The sequence below is a fragment of the Lonchura striata genome, chromosome Z (genome assembly GCF_046129695.1).
Source record: "Lonchura striata isolate bLonStr1 chromosome Z, bLonStr1.mat, whole genome shotgun sequence".
Classification (NCBI taxonomy): Eukaryota; Metazoa; Chordata; class Aves; order Passeriformes; family Estrildidae; genus Lonchura; species Lonchura striata.
Window position 1 is genome coordinate 10,147,678 of NC_134642.1, and position 21,480 is coordinate 10,169,157.

The 21,480-nt window shown below is 34.0% G+C and overlaps 1 protein-coding gene across 1 annotated transcript in view; it reads right to left on the minus strand.

The window, feature by feature from the left end:
• Nucleotides 1-1,095: 1,095 nt before the first annotated feature.
• LRRC2 (leucine rich repeat containing 2) overlaps nucleotides 1,096-21,480 on the minus strand; it is a 75,581-nt gene continuing 55,196 nt past the window's right edge. Inside the window, exons 6-9 of the mRNA XM_021534705.2 lie at nucleotides 8,871-9,016; nucleotides 6,621-6,776; nucleotides 4,675-4,811; nucleotides 1,096-3,267 (exon numbers count right to left, since the gene is read on the minus strand). Of these exons, the coding sequence (XP_021390380.2) occupies nucleotides 3,218-3,267; nucleotides 4,675-4,811; nucleotides 6,621-6,776; nucleotides 8,871-9,016 (489 nt within the window). The 3' untranslated portion in view covers nucleotides 1,096-3,217. The remainder of the gene's footprint in view (nucleotides 3,268-4,674; nucleotides 4,812-6,620; nucleotides 6,777-8,870; nucleotides 9,017-21,480) is intronic.

Below are 21,480 nucleotides of genomic sequence, written 5' to 3' on the forward strand. Positions count from 1 at the left end.
TTTGATGCACAAATTTATTTACTACAGTGGAGGACTCTAATAAAGGTATATTTAAAATCAAAATAAATATGTTAATTAAAATAAATATGTAAAGGACATAGAAGTATGATTCAAATGGAATTATGCTGAAATTAGGTATTTCAGTAACAGCTGGCAGCTGGCATTAACACTGCATGTCTTAGGTGTAATGGAGACTGTTGTACACCATCTTCCCCTTAAAACAAAGCTATTTTACAAATTCTGTTAAAAAACAGTGACAAAAAAAAAAAAAAACTATCTGTCGATAACATTTGAGGAAGTGATGCTCTACAAGAGCTAGGAATAAAAGCTCACAGCCCTGTGGAGGTCTTGGGGACACTAATGGATGTAATACACCATGAGCTAGTTTTGTGTCCTTGCAGCCCAGAAAAGCAGCCCTATCCTGCAACAAAAGGAGCAAGGCCAGCAGGTTGAGGGAGGTGAGTCCCTGCTCTGCTTTCCTGTGACTCCACCTGAAGTACTGCATCATTTTCAGCACAAGAAAGATATAGCCCTGTTAGAGTGGATCCAGAGGAGGGCTACAAAAATCATTGAAACACCTGTTCTTTGAAGAAAGAGCTGAAATACCTCTCCATTGAGGAAAGATTGAGAGAGTTGAGGTTGTTCAGCCTGGAGAAAAGTCTTATTGCAGCTATTCAATATGAATAGGTTTATGAGAACATTGGAGAAAGGCATTTTTAACAGGATTTTAATTGACAGGACAAACGATAAGTTTCAGTAAGAAACTGAAATAGGATAGATTTAGTTTTAGATTGGATCTAAGGAAGAAATTATTTTTGACAAGATTGGTAACTCACTGGGTGCTGTGGGTGCCCCATCAGGGGAAATATTCACAGTCAGCTTGGATGGGGCTTTGAGAAACCTGATCTAATGAAAGATGTCCCTGTCTATGAGAAAGTGATTGGGATAGATGATCTTTGAATGCCCCTTCCAATTGAAATCAATCTGTGATTTGGATTGAAAGTCAAGGTGGAGAACACTATTTGGACCCATGACTTTATGGTTACAGATTTTTTTTAGGAACATATTAACCTGAACTTAAAGAGTGCTGGTGACTGAGAATTTGTGTTTTATAAGTAATCCCATGGTTACTTTTATGGAAAAACAGACCTTTTGTTTCTAATTCAGATATGTGAATTCAAGTTTTTGTCTTCTGCCTTATGTTTGCCTGCTACATTAAAAAAATCATGCTTCTAGACCAGAATGATCTTGCATTTACAAATATTGACAAACAAATGTACTTATGAACAATGCTGTTCAATGAACTTAAAAATGCATGGATTTTTTTTGTGCACATTTTTTCTTTCTGTCTCCAAATTATTTGTAGCATTTTTATCTGTGAATACAGAAAAATTTTTAGTAAGATTAGCAGCAATGCTAAGGACTAATACAACTTCTGTATTCATGCACTTTATGTATCCAATACTGCTAATAGTAGAATTTGCTCTGGTGCTTTTGTTTTGTTAACTGCGTTTGCATCCCTAGTTTTTTATTTATTTTTATACTCCATTTTATAATTACAGCCTTCGTGATTTCCTTTCCTATAATTTTCAGTGGATCACATTAGACTATGACAGAATTCTAGAAATAGAATTTCAACCAATATCAGAACAGATGTCTCTCAGAAGTTGATTATACCAATATCAATACTTAATCAAAAAAATTTATAATTTCAATAAAAGAAAGCTTGGTAGAATAGATTCAAATAGCCTAATTTCTCTCAGCCCACCTTGACACTATTTTATCCTATTTCAATTTCTTCATAATAATAAAAAAAATTCTTATATTATTCTGCTTCAGATCAATGTCAATTTTTCATATTTTTTTAAACTTCCCCCTGGATCAGAACTTGCTTAAAATCAGCATTAACACCTAGAAACCAGTTTGAGTGAGCTTCACTTTGATAGTAATATAACTCCAGAAAATTGTAAGTGGAATAAATAACACATCTACTATTTGAAATATTTTTTTCTTTTAAAAGAGTGAATGCTAGAATGTTGAAAAGAAAACATCTAAAGTTCTTTTTTTATATAGAAGCCTGAGGAGCATATCCTTCATTGCTTTGTGTTTTAAATATGGCTACTTAAGTGACATTCTACTGCACAAAACTGAAAATAGCTCATCAATAACAAAAAACAAAGATGTAAATATTATCTCACCTAACTGCACTCATAAGTTTAGGACCATTTAAATTCCATAACTTGAGTCTAATTTGAGTCTCAAAGTCTCAAGTTTTTTAGATTAAAAATATTGCTTTATTAAACAAAAAGTACATGTAAATCTAGGTTTCTGAAATTCTACTCTATATATATTTAAACAATTGTATATAAACAAGTTAATAAATAGCAAGCAAAATTATGTTTTACCAGCAAACTCATTCTTACACTACTTGGAAAATTCCAACAAATGTCCACAAAATCCTGTGATCTGAAACCATGAATATAAGACCTGTATCATCATTTTGCTGATAGTATTAGTTGACACCGCTTAGTGCCTTAAAACCTTACTTAGTATACCGCTATAAGACTGCTTAGCACAGAAATTTCAATCACATTGGTACTTGAATTTGCAAACAGGTTAGAGCTTAAAATATACTTGAATAAAAGAAGTGCTACAGTTTCTATATGTAAAGTTGTTGAAAGTTATCTAAACAGAAAATTCCAAAAACAATTTTCTCACAGAACAGAATGTAAATACAAACTATAAGTGTGTTCTCACTTGGATATTGCAAATACCTAAATGTGTGTTTGGTCTTAAGAAAACAGATCACATTCAGTTTCTAAATCAGTTTATCCCCTTTTATAAAATGAAATCTCTTCCTAAGATCACGTTTTGCATTTTACTGTTTCAGCTACAACAAACAATGTCTTCATTCTTCAGCTATGCCTGTGTATACTTAATTACAGTGGATGTTTACTTTCAGCAGGTCTACATGCAAAGTGGCTGTTGCTGTGAACTTGAAAATAAACACATTGATTTAATATGTGAAACAGCGTCTTATGAAAGTTCTACCGCTTGTTTTTTTCTGTAGTTACTTGAAAAGACTACAGAAACAAATAAATAATTCAATATGATTTTGGTGTCATCCTGGCCATCAATATTTTTATGTGTTTACTATCCAGGTGGATTAAAAGAGAGTTATTCAGATATTCAGTAGAGATCTAGAGATTTTTAATCTTCAGAGCTGGAGACTGAGCATTACTTTTGTAGTGTAGGAAGGAGTAGACTCTGCAAAAAGAGAAAAAAGAAATAAATCTCAGATTTTAGCTATGTAATCCAGCACAAATAAATGAAGCCCATAGCTAGAAACACCTGGGTTTGGTCTTGTTTCAAAGGTACTCTACAAATTATCTCTGTCTTTTAGATCTTCTGCCAGTTCATATTTTATAGAAGATATTCCTTCTACAGTCTGTTTTTCAAAGGTAGGTATTGGCATTATCTATAGCACAAAATTTCAGAAGCAGAAAATACAGAAGTGATTCATGATCCAACTCTTCATAAAAAGCAGGGAAGTAAGTCCTGAGCTGCTTTGCCCCAGAAGAGCGTAAACTTGACCTATTCTCAATAGGGTCAAATGCAGGTTTCAGGCAGCCTGTCAGATCTCCATGTTTCCTAAGACTGTAGATACAAATCCATCACTACATATTTTATGTTTATCTCTGAAGACAAATTATGACCTTAGTTTTTTCCTCCATTGCTGCCTTCTCTCAATTTTAACCACTGTTGTTACCATTATCAGAATCCAGTACTTTTATAGAAGACTTCAATTTAGAAATAGACAGAAACAAAATTTATATGCACAACTTATAGATGCTAAGGAACAGAATTCCAGTACGAGAACATGAAAGTATTATGAAGTTACACTCTTTCTTTATATTTCTCTTTTAACAGGTTTTGTAGGACCACTATATAGACCTCTTAAATTAAATGCAAGGAATTAAAATCTACTGTAAGATTCATTCCACAAAAAGTCCTTTCTACACAAAAAGTATTAAAGGAACTAAAATGAGCCTATGGGATATTCTGTCGCACATGAAACTTTCCCCATTTTTCCTAACAAATCTTATTAAAGAGCACTCAAGAAAGTGAGCATTTCTCAGTGATGGCAAATATAAAACAGAATACCAGCATGAAGAAATATGTAAAGTTTCAGATGCTATGTAATAAAGATAAAAGCAGGTGTTTTACTATATTGTATAGTGGTTAAATAGTACCTTGAAGCAGATAATATTGTCAAAGAATATTCTACCAATACAATGAGGCTTTCATATATATACTGTCCTTTTTGAGGAGGAGAAGCTCTTCTTCAGGAATTCAAAATCACTAATACTAATCCCAAGAGAAGTAAATCTAGAGAATGAGAATATTCTTTGTGTACACCATCAATCAATTGAGGTTAAGGCATATACGAACACAATTAATTTTGTATACATTTGTTCAGTATCAAGAGTATTAATTCAGGTCCAAACTTTTAACAAATAAGATTTGGCGTTTCACTATTAGGCTTATTTAATACCGTAAAAGACAACTAGAGTTTAAGGATCTATTGCTTGTCCTCTTAAAAATGAATGGTCGCAATATATATCTGCATTTATATTCAAGATAGCAGAATGCTTACTGCAAATTTACACATACCCCTTTCCCTTAGATCTTCAATGTATGCTTTCATAAACTCTTTCTCAACTTGCTCACGTTCACGTTCATTTTCTATAATTTCTTCAGTGTCTTCACATACAATTGTTTCAACCGGACTGTCCTTGAGACTTACAAATCTAAACAGAGATTAACACGAAAACGTATGTTCAGGCAGCTGAACATCACTGGCCATCATGAATGACAGTTTAGAAATTACTACCAGAGTCAGAAGCAGAAATATAAAGAATATTAGCTCAATTTTGCACTATGACGTAGTTAGGATACACCTATTATAGAAATACAGATTTCAAAAGGAACTTTCTCTATAATCCACCTTCCATATAAAAATGATCAGGTTTATCTTCTTTCCATCCATCTACATAAATCATTCTTTGTAATAACAGCAGGTATAGTTCTTTATTACAGAGCTTCTGACTGACTGCACTGTTAATGATCAACATGAACTTCATCCTAACAATATTGCCTAGAAATCTGGAATTTTGCAAGATCCATTTAGATGCAATATGTGCCTCCATTTTTTGGTTATTGCATTACTTGTCTTTTACAATACATGAGAGGACATGCATTACTTTGTAATTGAAAATACTGTAAAGGTACATTTTGTAGGTGAAAAACTAAGTGGTTACATAAACAACTTATATAATATGCAAACTAGCACATAGCACTCTGAAAATCTCTTATTTTAGCTCCAAGAAGGAAAAAAAATTAAATGGTGTTACTTTCAAAAGAACAAATGTTCCAATAAATCATATGGATTTCTAAAATTCTGATGAATTGCTGTAAGTTTGTGATCAGCTGACTTACTTGCCCAGGTACCCACCAAACACCTCTGTCTGCCCCTCTCTTCAACTAAGCAGGGGAGAATAGCAAATGAAAAAATTGTAGACAAGCTTAATGAGAAAAGTAAAATATATGCATGGAAGAAAAGTAAAGCAAAGCAAAAAAATTTCTCTCTAAATCACTCTCTCTTTTCAACAGGTAATGTCTAGCCACTTCCTGGGAAGCAGAGACTCAATATACATAGCTGGTTTCTTTGGAAGACAAAAACTTCGATAACACATGATCTACCACCCCTCTCCTTTCTTTTAGCTTTATATGCTGGATATGACACCATATGGTATGAAACATCCCTTTGGCCAATTGGAGCCAGCTGTTCTGGCTGGTGTCCCCAACTGTTTCCCCTCCCAGCTTCCAACCCACCCTCAGCCTATGATGCTTTCTTAGGGAACATTTGGAGAGACACCCTTTGTGCTGTGCCACCACTGTTCAGCAACTGCAAAAAGCGCTGATGTGTTATTAACATCTTTCTAGCTATCAGTGCAAGGAATGGACCTAAGAGAAGAAAAGTAATTCCATCCACAGCTAACTCCACTCTGAACTAAACCCAGTATAGAGTCTGAAATGTTTCCATAATCAAAAACATGAACACTGCCTGCAGAAATGCAATATCTCTGTAACTGCAGACTATAGTTTAGGTCTTTTAGTCTTATCCTGCATGCAGCAGTAAGGTGGTATTTTACAGCAAACTACTAAACCCATGTGACCTTACCTAGTATTTTCCTAGCCATGCCTCCCTCCCTCTCCCAGCAAGATGCTTTTGTCATCATGGAGCTTATCAGCAGCTAGATTCCAGGCTCCTGGTCCCACTCTGAAGCATGGTTTTGCAATTCCAGAGTTAGAGCTGCTATGTCTCAGCCTACCCAGGAACAGCAGTTTATACATAGAGATGCACAATGTGGGTAACTGGTAGATGAAAATCATGAAACTGCAGATCCTCTGTAATGTCCAATCTTTTGAATGCCTCCTTTACCACTCTGATATACATTGGGTCGGAATTTATAGAAACATGTTGGTGAAAGTATTTCTTCTGGGTGTACCTTACCTCATCTTAAGAATATTTCCCTTTCTCTCTTGCTTTTACTTACTTTAAACCTGTGGTTGACTCACAGATGGCTGTGGGTATCTCAACTAGGTCATCACCACTGACAACTAGCAAACTAAGCTTTGGCATATTGACAAGAGCTCGTGGAAGATAAGTCAACTTGTTTTTCTGTAGAAGAAGTGTCTGCAATTCATCTAACCTGTAAAGATGTCAAAGATAGAGATGACATAAAATATTTATTTCAAATAGGAACATGTAATAGATAGTAATACTGACTTGATCTTGTATATAATAGGAGCAATTGCATGCAACATCTTTGTCCTAAAAAGTCATTTAAACACTACTTTCACAAAATTTCATCAACTTTAATGGAAATCTCCAGTACTGGGTCAGCATTATAGTATTAATAGCATACCTCTGACAAGTAATCAGAAGCATGCTAAGGATAAAAGGTTACAAAATTTACTGTGTTTTCATGCAGAAAATGTGGACAGAACATGATACAAAGCCTCACCATGAACATCCTGCAACTAATGAAAGATACAGGCCACCAGGTCACACTTTTACCCATATGATGGTTTCTATGAATTAGGTATGTCTGTGGTAGGCAGTACATCTCCATCTATTGTTTTTCACTAGTAATTAATACTGTGGGGAGCAAGAGAAAGACCAGCTCCTCGTCAAAAGGTTCTTGCAAGTTGTCCCAATGAAATCAATTTAATGACACCATTTGGTGGAGGAACTTTTGCTTTATTTCCCCTGGCTTTTCCTAATGCAACAGAAATTTGTGTCTCTGCCTTTATTCCTTGTATTAGGTAGAAAACAAAGAGCATAGCAAATTGATGAAACAAATTTGTCTTATTTGACTGGAAGGGTCCAGTCCTGAAGCACTGTTGGCAGGCTATGCTTATCAGGCCCATGCGGTTTTTTTGAATTCAGGTAAAAATATTGTGAGGCTTCAGTTTACTGTCAACTCATCTTTATTAATAACAGACTATTGTAATGGTATTACAGACAATGATAATTCACAGAGGTTCTTTGACACCACAGGCATTGAAATAATGAGTCTGAATGAGAGTATTAGTTTACTGATGTGGCATTTTTTAGTCTTCTGAATGCACATGAGAACAAAGTTAAACAAACACCTTATTTTTTGTTGTTGATTATGATATTCTAGCATCAAATCTGGCAACTCAGTACAAAATGAAGAAGACAAAATGTAGAAAGGGAATAATTTGAAGCTAAGGGAATATAGGTTAGAGGCGAAAAAAGTTATGTAAGTTGAGAGGGTATCCTTCCCTAAAAGAAAAACATCCTCTTAGGAATTCTTTGAAGTTAGTTAAATCTCTGGTCAGATCCCCTGGGGAAAAATGACAAGCTTATGTTGTTTGTTGTGAATTGCTAACACAAGTTAAGACCAGTGCTGCTGTCAAAACAATCTGTGATTACACCATGTCCCAGAAAAATCTTTTTGCCCAGCAAAAAAGGCCTTGCAAAAGTTAGGAGTAAATTAGTTTTTTGTGAAGTTTATTCTGCCTCAGGGATTTCTATTCCCAGGTAAATAAATAATTTTGAATATTTTCTTAATTAACTTTAATTAATATGTTTGGTTTTTCTTCACTTAAGGCCAGGTAGAGTTTCATAAGCCAAGTTGCCACAGCACTCTAGAGTGAAGTTAAGCTAAGGAATAAGAAAAGTGCTCTCTCTAGCAAAAATGGGCTAGCAAGTCCCATTAGAGGGATCAGAATGATTTTTTTTAAAAATTAGTTCAAAGTTGTTATCTAAACTGGGAAAATGATTATGTGTGCACACATTCATATTTACTTCAGAGTAGAAGGGGAGGATTGTCAATGGGGTTTTTGAATTTTACCAATATTTTTCTTCTTTACTAATAAAGTTTATCAGACTCTGAGTAGCTTAAATATGCTTTAGTTCACCTTCTCCTCCCTATCTACCCTCCAGAGAGTAACTGCTGACAATTCCATATGATGAGTTCTCTGCGCTAGAACTGGAGCAGAGTATATCTAGTAAGCTTCCCAAAACAAGGTCGAGATACAATTACAAATTATGAAAGCAGCAAAAAATATTTTGTTAACTGACCACCATCAATGATCTACTAAAATTAGCTTTTGTTCTCAGACCCAGTCCATCAATAACAGAAATATTTACATACAAAAATACCTGATACATTTCCAAATGTGACTTTCCATCAACTGTGTCCCTTGGAAACTTTTTACTTTCTAAATTCACTTAAGAGTTCCTATATCTGTCATCAAATTAAAACATAAACTACCTGTCTATGTCTTCTGGGAGATCTTTCAGGCTGTTGCTGCTAATATCCAACCACTGCAAATTAGACATCCGGAGTACACAAATTGGAATAGAATGGAACTTGTTTGCTGACACATCCACAAATGTGAGTTGTTTCAGGTTACTTAGCTAGAAAGAAATGGTGCTTTATTTTAGTTACTTTTTGGAAATACAATAAGACATTTCATTCATCAACCATTTTTATTCCTCTTAAAGCACTTAGAAAGATAAGAATTCTTTTTTATTTTACTCAACCATTTTCCAGCCTTGTCTCTTAGTCATCATTTTATAAAAAAAGTAATTCAGAAATCCCTACACCCCAAATTGTTCATCACCTTTCTAACAGCATCAGGGGATTGGATGAAATTTTTATTCTTTAAAACCCTACAGGTTTAGATGACAAGTCTGGAACCAGAAAATAAGATGGTTCTGAGGTAACAAAAGACAATTTTTATAACTAAGAAGTTACCATTCTCAAAATCAGAGATTTGATAACCCTTAACAAAATCACAAAGATTCCCTTCACTGCAACTCTACTGTGCACTGAGAGTGTATTACTAGCACATGATTAGAAAATGAAGCTATCCATTTAAGCCAACAGATAATTAGGTCCAATATTTTTCAAAGATCTTTAAAAGCACATCTTCCATACTATAAACTAAATATATAATAAAATACACTAGATATTTTTATTAAAATAATTTTAAAAGGAGTTCTATTTTTATGTAATAAATACTGAATGCAATGAAGATTAAGTACAAATGTAAAATATACCTGTTAAAGAAATTAATGTGTTGAATAGAGTTCTCTGTGTAGTGAATCAATTATGCACTCTACCAGTGTTCATAAAACCATGCAGCTAGCTAAAGTGAATGTCAAAAGAGTATAAATGTTAGCAAAAAAAGTATTCTAGAATAGAAATTTTATTTCTGAGGTTCTAATCATCACTCACCATCACAATCCAACTCTACAGATCACAATACAGAAAAAAAGTAGCAAAAAAATTTCCTTGGCCTTTACCTGAATGTACTTTACAATATATGAATAAAAATCTCAAATCAAACACATTTACCACTTCCAAGTTGAGCAGAACACATGCAAAAGATAAAATATGAAAAAATTATAAACTAATAAAATACATTATGAAAACTTGACAATTCTTTTTTAATTATTAATAATTAAGATCTGGAGGGTTTTTTGCATTATCTTAGCTCCTTTTTATTGCAATACTGCCAGACTTTCATGTTAATATGACCCTTGTTATTTAAAGTCCTCATATTCACAGTATGGTGCTGTGACAGAGCTAGTTTCTTTAGGGACATTTTGATGGTGGTTTTTAGTTGGATGTTTTTGTTTGTTTTGTCCTGTTTTTTTTTATTTTGGGTTTGGTTTTTGGGTGGTTTTTTTTGTTTGCTTGTTTGTTTTTTGGGGGTTTTGGATTTGGTGGGGATTTTTTTGTAGTGTTGGGTGTTTTTTTGTTGTTGGGGTATTTTTGAGGGATGTAGGTTTCTTGTTTGGTTTGGGGTTTTTTGGTTTTATTTGCTTACTGTTTTGTTTTTTCTAGTTATAACCTCATAAACTGCAGAATCTCATAATCTTGAGAAATATTTTCTGAGTGGTTTACTGAAGATATCCTGTTGCAAATTACTACACAATGAAGCTTATCTTTCAAAAACATAATAGAGATTCAGAGTTCCTGTAGCCAAAGGTAAAATTTCAAAATCTCCCTGACACTGTCTTAAAACAGTCCTGGTGAATCATCACCATGGATATGTCTCACCACAGAATTCAAAGTAGGCAAACACATTTTGTTGTGACACTTTTTACTTTCCAACCATTTTGTCATTTTGGAGACTGACTAAAAGCAATGAACACTCCATCATATTCTGTAAATTTCCCAGATACTGAATCTATTTTCCAGAAAAACTAAAGGACAGCAACTCTTCTAGAATGTAGCGACAGGATAGTATGGAAAATAATGGCACCATCCTTATACTGCAATAATTTTGTGGTTTCAAATTGTTATCACAATTTCAAATCCCAAGCAAATATTTAAAGTTTGTCTAAACTCAGAATAACTTACTAAAATTGCTGATACATGTATTTCAACAAACTCCCCTCCCAAAAACTTTGCAAGTACAGAATTTAAATAATATCCCACAAGCTTAAATGCCACCCAAAATATACTCAAACCATACCCAAAGAAGAAAAGCCACAACCTCTAAATACATAGTAGCAGATACATGTTAAAATATACTTTCTTTACTGTTCACTCAAGTTCCTAAACACTTTACTTTTACATGTAGTCACCTGCCACACTGAAACAAATTGGTAACATTAAGAGTAGATGGTAAATTTATATCTCTTCAGCTATTTTTCCTGAAAGTGCTCTATTGAATTAAATATTACAAGCTATGTTTATATAGCAGTATTACTTTTTTTAAGAAATATAGCTGTTTCTTACATTTTTCAAATAGCATGGTATATAGATTAGTTTAATACTTTAATACTTGGTTAGATTAAAATATACATTTTCAGCAGTTTGTATTCCCATAAAAATGTACAAACAAAACATAAGGCCATCTACTCTATCAATACATATTTTGGTTCAGCATGCCACGGAACATTTCGAGCCAGGTTATATCCTGTAAGCTGCAAGCCCTCAGTACTTGTACTTCTAGTGTAATATTTAACAAAGCTGTCCATTTGCTAGAAAATGTTGAAACCTAATGGAGTTTTTAATTGAATATCTTCATGATATGTTACTAACAAATGTCTTTGATAGATGATGCATTGGAAATTATGGTAGCTGTGCATTATATTTTCCGAAGAAAACACTCTGTATTTTATTTCTTCTTAAAGGACTGATGGATTTTTGCACCTTTTGCAACATTTCATCTTCAAACAAGAATGGCTCCCATATAATTTTTAAGTTATCATTTATTTTTGTTTGACATTGATTTTTACTATTTTCCTTTATGATGCAACTTTGAATCAATCACTTTATAGGCTTTATGCAAGTTCTATTTTTTTTAAAATAGCCATATTTAACTGTCTAGATATCTGGACAGACTTATTGCATTACTTATTTTAATCATTCTTGTCCCTTTTCTTTGACAAACTGCACCATTTATCTTCATAATTTTGTTCATAGAATTATTCCAGATATCATTGTAAATGTCCACTTCTTCTTTTTCTCTCTGGCAGTTAAACCTCCAGTTGAAAGAAGAGGTCAGCATGTCCCAGAATGAACTATTATTTGATTAATGGGTGTGGTTTTATTTTTCTTCTGCTTTTTTGCTGTGAAAGGGATTTGCACATAAAGGCTGCATACTTATTTATCATTAATTGCTTACTACTTAGCATCAACACATTAAAAGGTGCAACGTTGTGTTAAAATACCATATTTTTCAGTGACATGTAAATAACAGAATCTGCAACCCATCAAAGTCAATACATAAGACATGAAAAGGATTAACCTAGAAATGTCTATCCACACATTACAAATGCACTTTTGCATAGAAATTTCAGAAGTGACATCTGAGAAAATTTGTACCACTTCAGTAGTATAGCTATCATATATATTATTTCCCATATATTGACACTCATTATGAACCTGCTGAACACTGTAGGATATATATAAAAAAGAAACACCCTAGGAGCAGACTGCATAGTTGTCCACTTAGATATCATGACTTCAAACCAAGTGCCTATCTTTTCTTTCATTGAGCTGTAAGTGTAACCTTTTCTATAATCTCACTGACATTCATGGATAAAAGCAACAATTACAGAAACCTGGTACAAGAATCTTTAGAGGCAGAAAATACCTTTCATGAAGATATAGTTGTATATTTATAGCCCAGTTCACTATAAGACTGCCAAACTGGACTCTTAAACTTGATAAGGCAAAGGCATTCAACAGTCCCCTTTCTAATCCAATGGTTTAGAAACAGAGTACTAATTTCACGTGTTTTGTCACAAAACCCTCTGAAGCCCAAAAATGCATGAAATCAAACATTTCATTTGCTTGGATCTTGTGCAATGCCTTAAAGAGCACAGTTGTCTGTCTCAAACACAGTTAAGGCCACTTTTAAGGAGAAGGACTTTGCCATGAGATGAGATAAGCACAGAATAGAGTGACAGGATGGCACTAACTCCAGGCCTGGTGGAGCTGAGATTGGAGTAGTACATCCCGGACAATGCAGCCAGAAAAAAATTCACACAGCGATAAACTCTGCAAAGAAGCAAGTGCTCATATGTTTATCACCAGTCAAACAAAGCTCACTCCAGGCTATGGCATGGATAGCATCCATAATCACTGAATCTCCTCTGAAAAGACCTCTATGGATACCTGGAATTTTGACAGTAAATTAAGCCACCACATCAGGAGCTTGAGATAAGATAAAGGTGGTGCTATTGCCTGAGTGTTATCTCATGGGGGAGGTTAATAGAACTTGGGAGAAGAATCTATCACTGATACTGACCACAAAGAATGCAGTATTTGTGGACCTCAAGGAAAGCCAACTCAGTAACTGTTCTGAAATCATCTCCATCTGGATAAAAGGTAATTCCTGAGGGGAAGATCATGAGCACCAACTCACAACCCATCAACCCAAGAAACCCACCAACTCAAAAGAAGATAAAAACTAAGGACATGGTCTTACTATCCTTGAAAGTGAGGTTTTCACATGACCAATAGAATAAGAGAACAGTGTAGCCAATAAGCATTAATTCTTTTGTTTTCTAAAACATATAAACAGTGAAGAGTTTTGAAAGACATCAACAACCCCACCACCAAGTAGCTCAGGGTGATTAAGGGCCAGCAGGATACTGCTGGATTCAAGTGGCAAATATCTTCTAACTTATATATCTCTTTCCCCTCTGCCTTTTCTACTTCTTTCTTTCTACCCCACACTAATAGTTAAATAAAAACTGTATTGTTGACTTCAGCATATGGTGTTGTTTGCACCTTAATTATCTCATTGGATCGTGGTATCTTGGTAAGCTATACCAAAGAAATATAAGTGAAAGACAGCCTTCACTGTGATGGCATCATTCTGATTTTGCAGTGCTAAAATCCTAAACCTTTTGTGGAGTTAATCCACCAACAGACACAGTTATCCTTATGCCAAACCATTTACTTGGAAGCTTAACATTGTCCCCTTTCACTGTTCATAAGTTCATCATCCAAACAGCTAAAGTTTAATGTCTAATAGGGTAAATATAGCTATGATAATCTTAGTATTAGAAGTTCATAGAAAGAGACTTCACTTGTTATTAAAATAGGCTTTTTGTATGCACAAATCTTTCATTAGATCTACAAAAAAGTAAGAAAATTTGTTTTATTCAATATTCACAAAATACATGCAATATATGCAACACATAAAATGTTCACAAACGTATCAGGTATTGATCATTCACAGGTGAATGAAGAATCACATAGTAAGGCAGGATTGTCATCATACAGTTAAAATCCCTATGAATGTGAATTATGTTTTTAAGTATAGGAGCTGTTCCAAGCCAACATAAGAGTCACATGTATGAAATTAAGTTCCCAATTAAGGATTTCCTGGGTTAAAGCCAAAACAAATCTTCTGTCTCAAAAAATAAAATTATGTTGGTTATTTATGTTAAATTTTCATAGCTTTTATGCTGCAGCTATACAGTCTGCATATATTATTTGCCATCATAAGCTTTGCCATCATAAAGTTATCTCATATTCAAAACTTGTAAATTAAGGATACACTTTAGAAGAGAAAACTAGGCTCTGCCAAAGTTCAATTAAAGATTTTTCATCAATTTCAATGGTCCTAGTAGCTTACTTTGGGAGTGTACTCTTCATATGTTTCAATTAAAATCATTAGAGGAGGAAGAACAGTGATGTCAGGAGCATATGGACATCAACTGACCTATCCAGCATGTTTGTATAAGACACAGGAGACAAAATGTCTTTGGACCTGTCAAAACTCTTTAAAGATATATGCTGTCCCTTCACCAAGAGATTATCAATATTGCTTACTTTTACAACAGAATAGAAACAAAGCCAAAAACACTTTTTCATTTCAGCTTCAAGATGCATAGCAATTGAAGAAATACTATTCAGATGGTGCCATCTTAATTATGATTCAAGCGTGTACAATGATTCTGGTTTGCCATGACAACACAATGCACCCTGGGATGTTACCTTTCTGGTTCAAAAAATTGAGTATGCTCATTTGAGCTTATTCTGAAACCCAGAATAAGTCACTATTTTCCAAATGAGATATGGGAAAATCATCTAAAAGATATGGAAATTTTACTCTGAAACCACTTTAAAAATATAACATTAAAAAAGTTGACAGTTCAAATAAAGAATTATAATATATTGACTATAAATAATTATATCAATAAATAATATAAATATATAAATTTATAAATATATATTGTTATATAAATTAAAAATTATAATACATTTTGTTTTACATTGATAAAATAGAAAACATTCACTTCAAAATAAAAGATCTCGAGGATGTTTGAAGAGGTAAAATCAGCGCAAGAGAACCGAGTAATGATGTAATATTGACAGATGCAAAATAAATAATTAGGAAAATTGTGGGAGAAAAGCATATAATAAAACTAATAATATGGTTCTGTAGTTCTAATTTGTTACAATGACCCCATTTTGATGATTGATAATGAAATCTTTTCACCTTATATATACTGGGGCTGAGCCACTACACCAATCTGTGTTCTACGCCAGATTGAGCAGAGATAGCCTGACAAGCTTGGAAAAAAGACTTTTACAAAATGCCACCCAGAAATCAGCTTACAAATAAATTAAGTGGAAGACATAATGTTATGGCAAAAAAGATATTTCTACCTCAGTACCAGAGGTCAAAAGATTTGTAATTTGTGAGCCACCTTTATGACACCAAGAATAAGCATCTCTGTGGTTTTTTTGCTTTTCAAACAGAAATAATGGGAATTCTTTTTGTCATGGCACAGAGTAGCTTCACCAAAATCACAGTATTCCTGCCATTCAGAAGTGCTGAGAGCTACAGCAGCTATGAACAACTGTCTACTAGCAGGAGAACGCTGCAACTTGGATCTGGATTTGTCTTGAAGCAAGAGTTTCATAAAGAATATCTCCAGATTTGTGAAATTCACGAGGAAGATAAGACTACTTTGCAAGCTATGACATACCTCATCTGGAATTAGACCATGTGTAGTACAGCATATTGTTGTAAAATATCCACTATAAAAATTATTTTTCTTTTAACTCCACAGATTACACATGTAAGACACTGATATACTATCAGTGTCTTACACTATAAGACACTTACATTTACTATACAAAGTAATACAAGATGTGTCTTATACAAACTATACAAACCTACAACTGAGGACACTGTCAACAATTCAACACAACAGGTCACTACTTTGTAGCTCGGCAGGATTACAGCAAATTTTCTCTTCCTACTCTTCCTTCCTTTCTTATAGTGCTGCTAGACACACAAGGGTTTTTTATTTACTTTCCTTCAGGTACTGACAAATCTAACAGGAAATATTTCTCAATAAATATCTCTTCCCAAAGTATTCAGTTCTCCCTATTTTATAACAGTATTCCGAGGAAGTTTTATGTTGTGCTTTGATATAAACATGCAAAAACAAATTGAAAATAAAGCTAATATTTTAAAATAATCAGATATGCAAGAGGTATTTTTCTGACTTGGACAAGAAAGCTAAGGAATGGCACATATGTTGTGTGTACAGTCAGCAGGTTTTTGTACAAATAGATACCTGACTACTTTCTAAGAACTTGTTGGTGCAATGAAGAGTATGAGGCTGTGAATTCTTACTGTTCTTAGGGCTGCATTGCTATTTTGCACTACTCCATCCAGTCTGTGACCAAGTTACCTTAGGGCATCCATTGAATTATGTTCTTCTTATTAGGCGTCTGACAAATATAAAAATTAATACTTATTCATATGCATACTTTAGAAAGCTTGCAATGAAGCTGGACTTTCATGATGCAACTTAGAGGTAGAATTCTCCTAATGTGAATTTTACACAGATGTGACACAGGTTCTGGAGAGCAGTCCTCTAGTAATACTATGCAGTGTGTAATCTTTGGTAGGGATGATAACATAGCAAGCCTACAGTCATCTGATTTTTACTGAAAATTCTGTAAATTATCTTTTTCTTGGGTTTTTTTGTTGGCTGTTTGATTGGTTGATTGGTTTGGTCTATAAAAAAAAAAGCTGGCTGCCTGCATAGAATATAGAATATATCTGGCCCAGTCTTCAATGTAGCCAAGAGGCTCTTGTATTTCTGGGAAGCTGCTAAGTCTAAATTATATCAAGACCTCTTCTATTAGCTCAAAGTACCTCAGGAATATATAGGCATGAATGCAGCTGAAGGCTTGTTCCATAAGCTCCTTGGATTGCTAAATATTGTCCTGTGTCTCTTAAACAAGAAAAAAATGGCTAACAAAATCAGTCATCTGGCCTGTCCCAGCATAGCTGTTCAGAAGATGAATTGGGCAGAATCAGGTTTCATGGTACTGAAACAGTATAAGCTCAGATACATTTTACGCTTTTATTTCTATGCCCTATATCAATATAAGTAGCTTATACACAGATGTTTTACTACTCAATTCCCTCTAGATTGCGTCCAAGCTACTTATCTTTGTTTAGCTACGTATTGCTGCTAGAGGCACATACACCCCCAGTAATTTTTTAATAATGAAACAAAAAACTTTGACATATTTGTGTATATCATGTGCAATATCAGATAATATTTTCTGTGTCCATGACATTTTACAAATACCTATATAATGCTTTGAGCATATAAAAACATGAATATAACAAAAGAAAGTATGACTGCTGAGCAAACATATAGGAGTAACATTTATTATTAACAGCATGCATCTGAAGCTGTCAAGATTTTCACAACTGCAAATAAAATCTAATACCAAGAAGCACAAGCTAATGCAAAAACATTTATTAAACTGACTGAAACCTGGGAAAAGATGGAAAAATGAAAAAAGTAACTTCATTAAAGTCTTGCACTCACTATGCATTAGTGATCAAAAGAGCAAATAAATTGTTGGATATACATGTAATGTGATATACAATAATTAATCCCAAATTACTTCCCACTAAGTAAAACAACACTACACACAAAACACCATAATTCCCAATTTTTCTCTAGGTAAATTATAGTAATATATGGGATTTGGAGATGAACAATAAATAATAACAGAATGAAAATACTTTGTTATTTTCTTTAAATTTTTGGTTTGCAATGGTTCTGAAAGACCTAAATCAAGATTAGGAAAAACTGTAAAGGTTAGAAAAACTGAGTGAGAAATTGGTAATTCATGACAATATGCCTCACAAGAGCATCATAACCAAAAAGCATTGCATCTCTCAATAAAATGAAAACTTTACACAATTAGATTCTAGAATTTGCAACATGTTTTGAAATTACTTTGAAGAATTCTGAGGAAGCTGACATTTACACGAATAATGAAAACCTCTATTTATATGTCACAGTCCAAAGAAGCACAGTTCAAATTGTTTCAACCTCAGAATATAGCAGTTCTTGTAAAATAATACTGCTTTTTGAGATTTCAAATGTCATAACATCTAAAAGTTTAATTTTTAGTAATGCAGATCTGCAATTTAAGATTTATTACTCTACTGATATCATTAACAGCGCACAAAAAACTGGAAATAAATCTCTGCGATGCAAAGCTCTAAAAAGAACACAGAAGAGTTCTCTATTGTGCTATTTCAATAACAAAAATAGCAACTACAAACAAATGGAAAAAAGTGAAAATAAATACAGTGGCAGGAAGTCATCTACCAAGGTGAAAAAATACATCACAGAATGTATAACACAGGTTTCCTGATTTCTAGTCTTCAGATGCTGAGGATCATTCCAAGTATGTAATGTAACAAATACATCAATACCTTAATTATGACAATGGAATTAACTGAGATTTAAGATTATCTATACTTTTATAACCTTCTCATTTCTTCCCTTTTTTTTTGAAAAATGTACATTCTTCGGTTCTGAAGCATCAGATTAGGTCCTCTAATTGCAATAACTTTTTTGTTATTTAAACCACAATTAAACCACTCTAACCACTATTTAAAAGAGCATTTTATAACTGAGAATGAAAAATATTTCAGCTATATTAAAGACAGTTTGAAGTAGCCTGGCCTCTCCTTAAACCAACTCTCTTCACTGAAAGGAGTGTATTCAAAGACAAACCATAAGAGCAGAAAAGAAAAGAAAGTCATGAAATAATGATGTCCAAATGTGATCCAGAAGCTTGCATCCCCTGTGCTACCACTGTCACACCCTTCATACATAACTTTCAACTGACCACGTCTGTATTGCAAGATGAAATGAAATAAAAGCCTCAAGACTACATGACAACTAGATGAGGTTTAAAGGTGACCTTATTGTTCTCTCCAACTTCCTGAAGTGGGTCAGTCTCTTCCACCAGGCAGCAACTGACAGAACAAGAGGACACAGTCTCAAGCTACATCAGGGAAGGTTTAGGTTGGATATTAGAAAAAAAAAATCACGAAATTAATAATAAAGTACTGGAATTGTCTTCCCATAGAGGTGGTAGAATCACCATCTCCAGATGTGTTTAAAAAAAGACTGGACATGGCACTTCATGCTATAGTCTAGTTGAGGTGTTAGGGCACATGTTGGTCTTGATGATCTTAGAGGTCTCTTCCAACCTCATTATTCTGTGATTCTGTGATATGACATGACTGAAACTAGGAGTCAGCAACAGCTAGCCCTCAGCAGCCATCTGTGGTGCATACACTCCCCAGTCATATAGCCATATAATTGTGTATCATGTAACCAGACACAGTCTGGGGAAGTTCTGTCACATTTTCATACACATTTTTCACACAAACTCTACACACAGGCAAGCACTGGCCACATATACCCAATGTCCTCGCTGCATGTGTAAACTGGCACATGGAACATCAAATTTTGAGTCACAGAATTTGGCAACCAAAGCTATCAGTACCACTTTGGATAAGTCCAGAAAGAAACAGTTTGATGTGGCTACCATAATGAGGGTGATGGGGACTCCAATGGAACACATGTCAATTAAAATTAGATAGGGGGGAAAAAAAAAGTTGATTTTGCAAAGTAAAAGATAAGAGAATTCTGTAAATCTTGTTCTTACAGCACTGTGTTTTAATCTTTCCATGACCTCTATAACATTTGCTCTTATTATTCATAAAATTGCACATCTCCTTCTAAACTCCACCAGTAGTAAACAACTATATGACAAGTCAAAATAGTGAATTAGATGGATAGTCTAAACAGCAAGTGAAGAAATGTCTCCATTTTTTTTATTTGTTCCGAACTTTCTAGTCATTCATTTCTTAACTGGAATTCATCCTGCTTTGTACTACAGTTTAGAATGTCAGAACTCCAGGCTTGTGAGTTGGCATGTCTTCAATAAGTAAAGCAGGAACCACTGGGACATATCCTTCTTTGAATTCCCTCACAAATTCAACATCTCCTCCACTTCATATTGGGTATAATTCTATGCTCTTTTGTCCAGGACTAGTAAGGCAGAGGTGTTACCTGAGCTCTATATGAGATAAAAAAATTCCTGGCACAATGTCTGCTTTCAACTGATCAGGCTATCTCTGTCTTCATATCTTTCACATTGATCAATGATGACAAAAAATGACAACCTTACCAGGTGTTTTTTACAGCTGTGAAGAGTTGATCAATCATGTAACTACCTGTAATTAGTTAACAACTGATATATACTCAGTAATAAATTAAACCCATTCTTTTCAATTATACTCTCAAACTTTATTCTTCTTATGGAATAAATTACACCTCTCATTACCTGTACTTTATAGAAAAATAAATAGTATGCTTTTCTCTCCCTTCAGCTATAACTCTGTTTTGGTTCTTATCAATCCATGTATGTTGGCACCAGAAACATTTTTCTGCAAGACAAAACATGCAAGTCTGGTAGTACTATGTATTTGTTCTGCTCTCTGCTTCTATTCAGTAGCTATATAAAACCTGCCTCAGATTATCTCACAGATGAATGGAGGATATATTATTAGAATTTTGAAAACCTATTTTGCTTTTAAAGAGATTTGGAACTGTTTTGAGAGAAAGCAGAGCTGGAACAATACCAAATACTCTTTCCTACCACTGAATTCTTTTACAGTTATATTCATGCTTTATGTAATAATTTTAATGCTCACATTATGCCCCTTTGGTCATTGTTAAGTCTTCCCTTATGCTGTAAAACTACTTGTCTGTCATTCCCTATTACAAAAGTGTTTTAGACTGTGAAAGGTGATATTACTTTTACTGAACTAATGTGAAAGGTAAAGGAAAGGTCACTGGCACCACAGCATGGAGGTAAGCATGGGTCAGCTCTCCAGTGAAGTGGACTGTTATTATTAGCTGCTGACTTATTCTGATAGTGAACTGGTTTTAAAATGATGCTATATAAATTAGAAGGCTTTGGAAGCACAGTGTCAAGAGGATCAACTGACACATTTTCCCGTGCTTAACTTCATAATCCTATTTCCTAACAT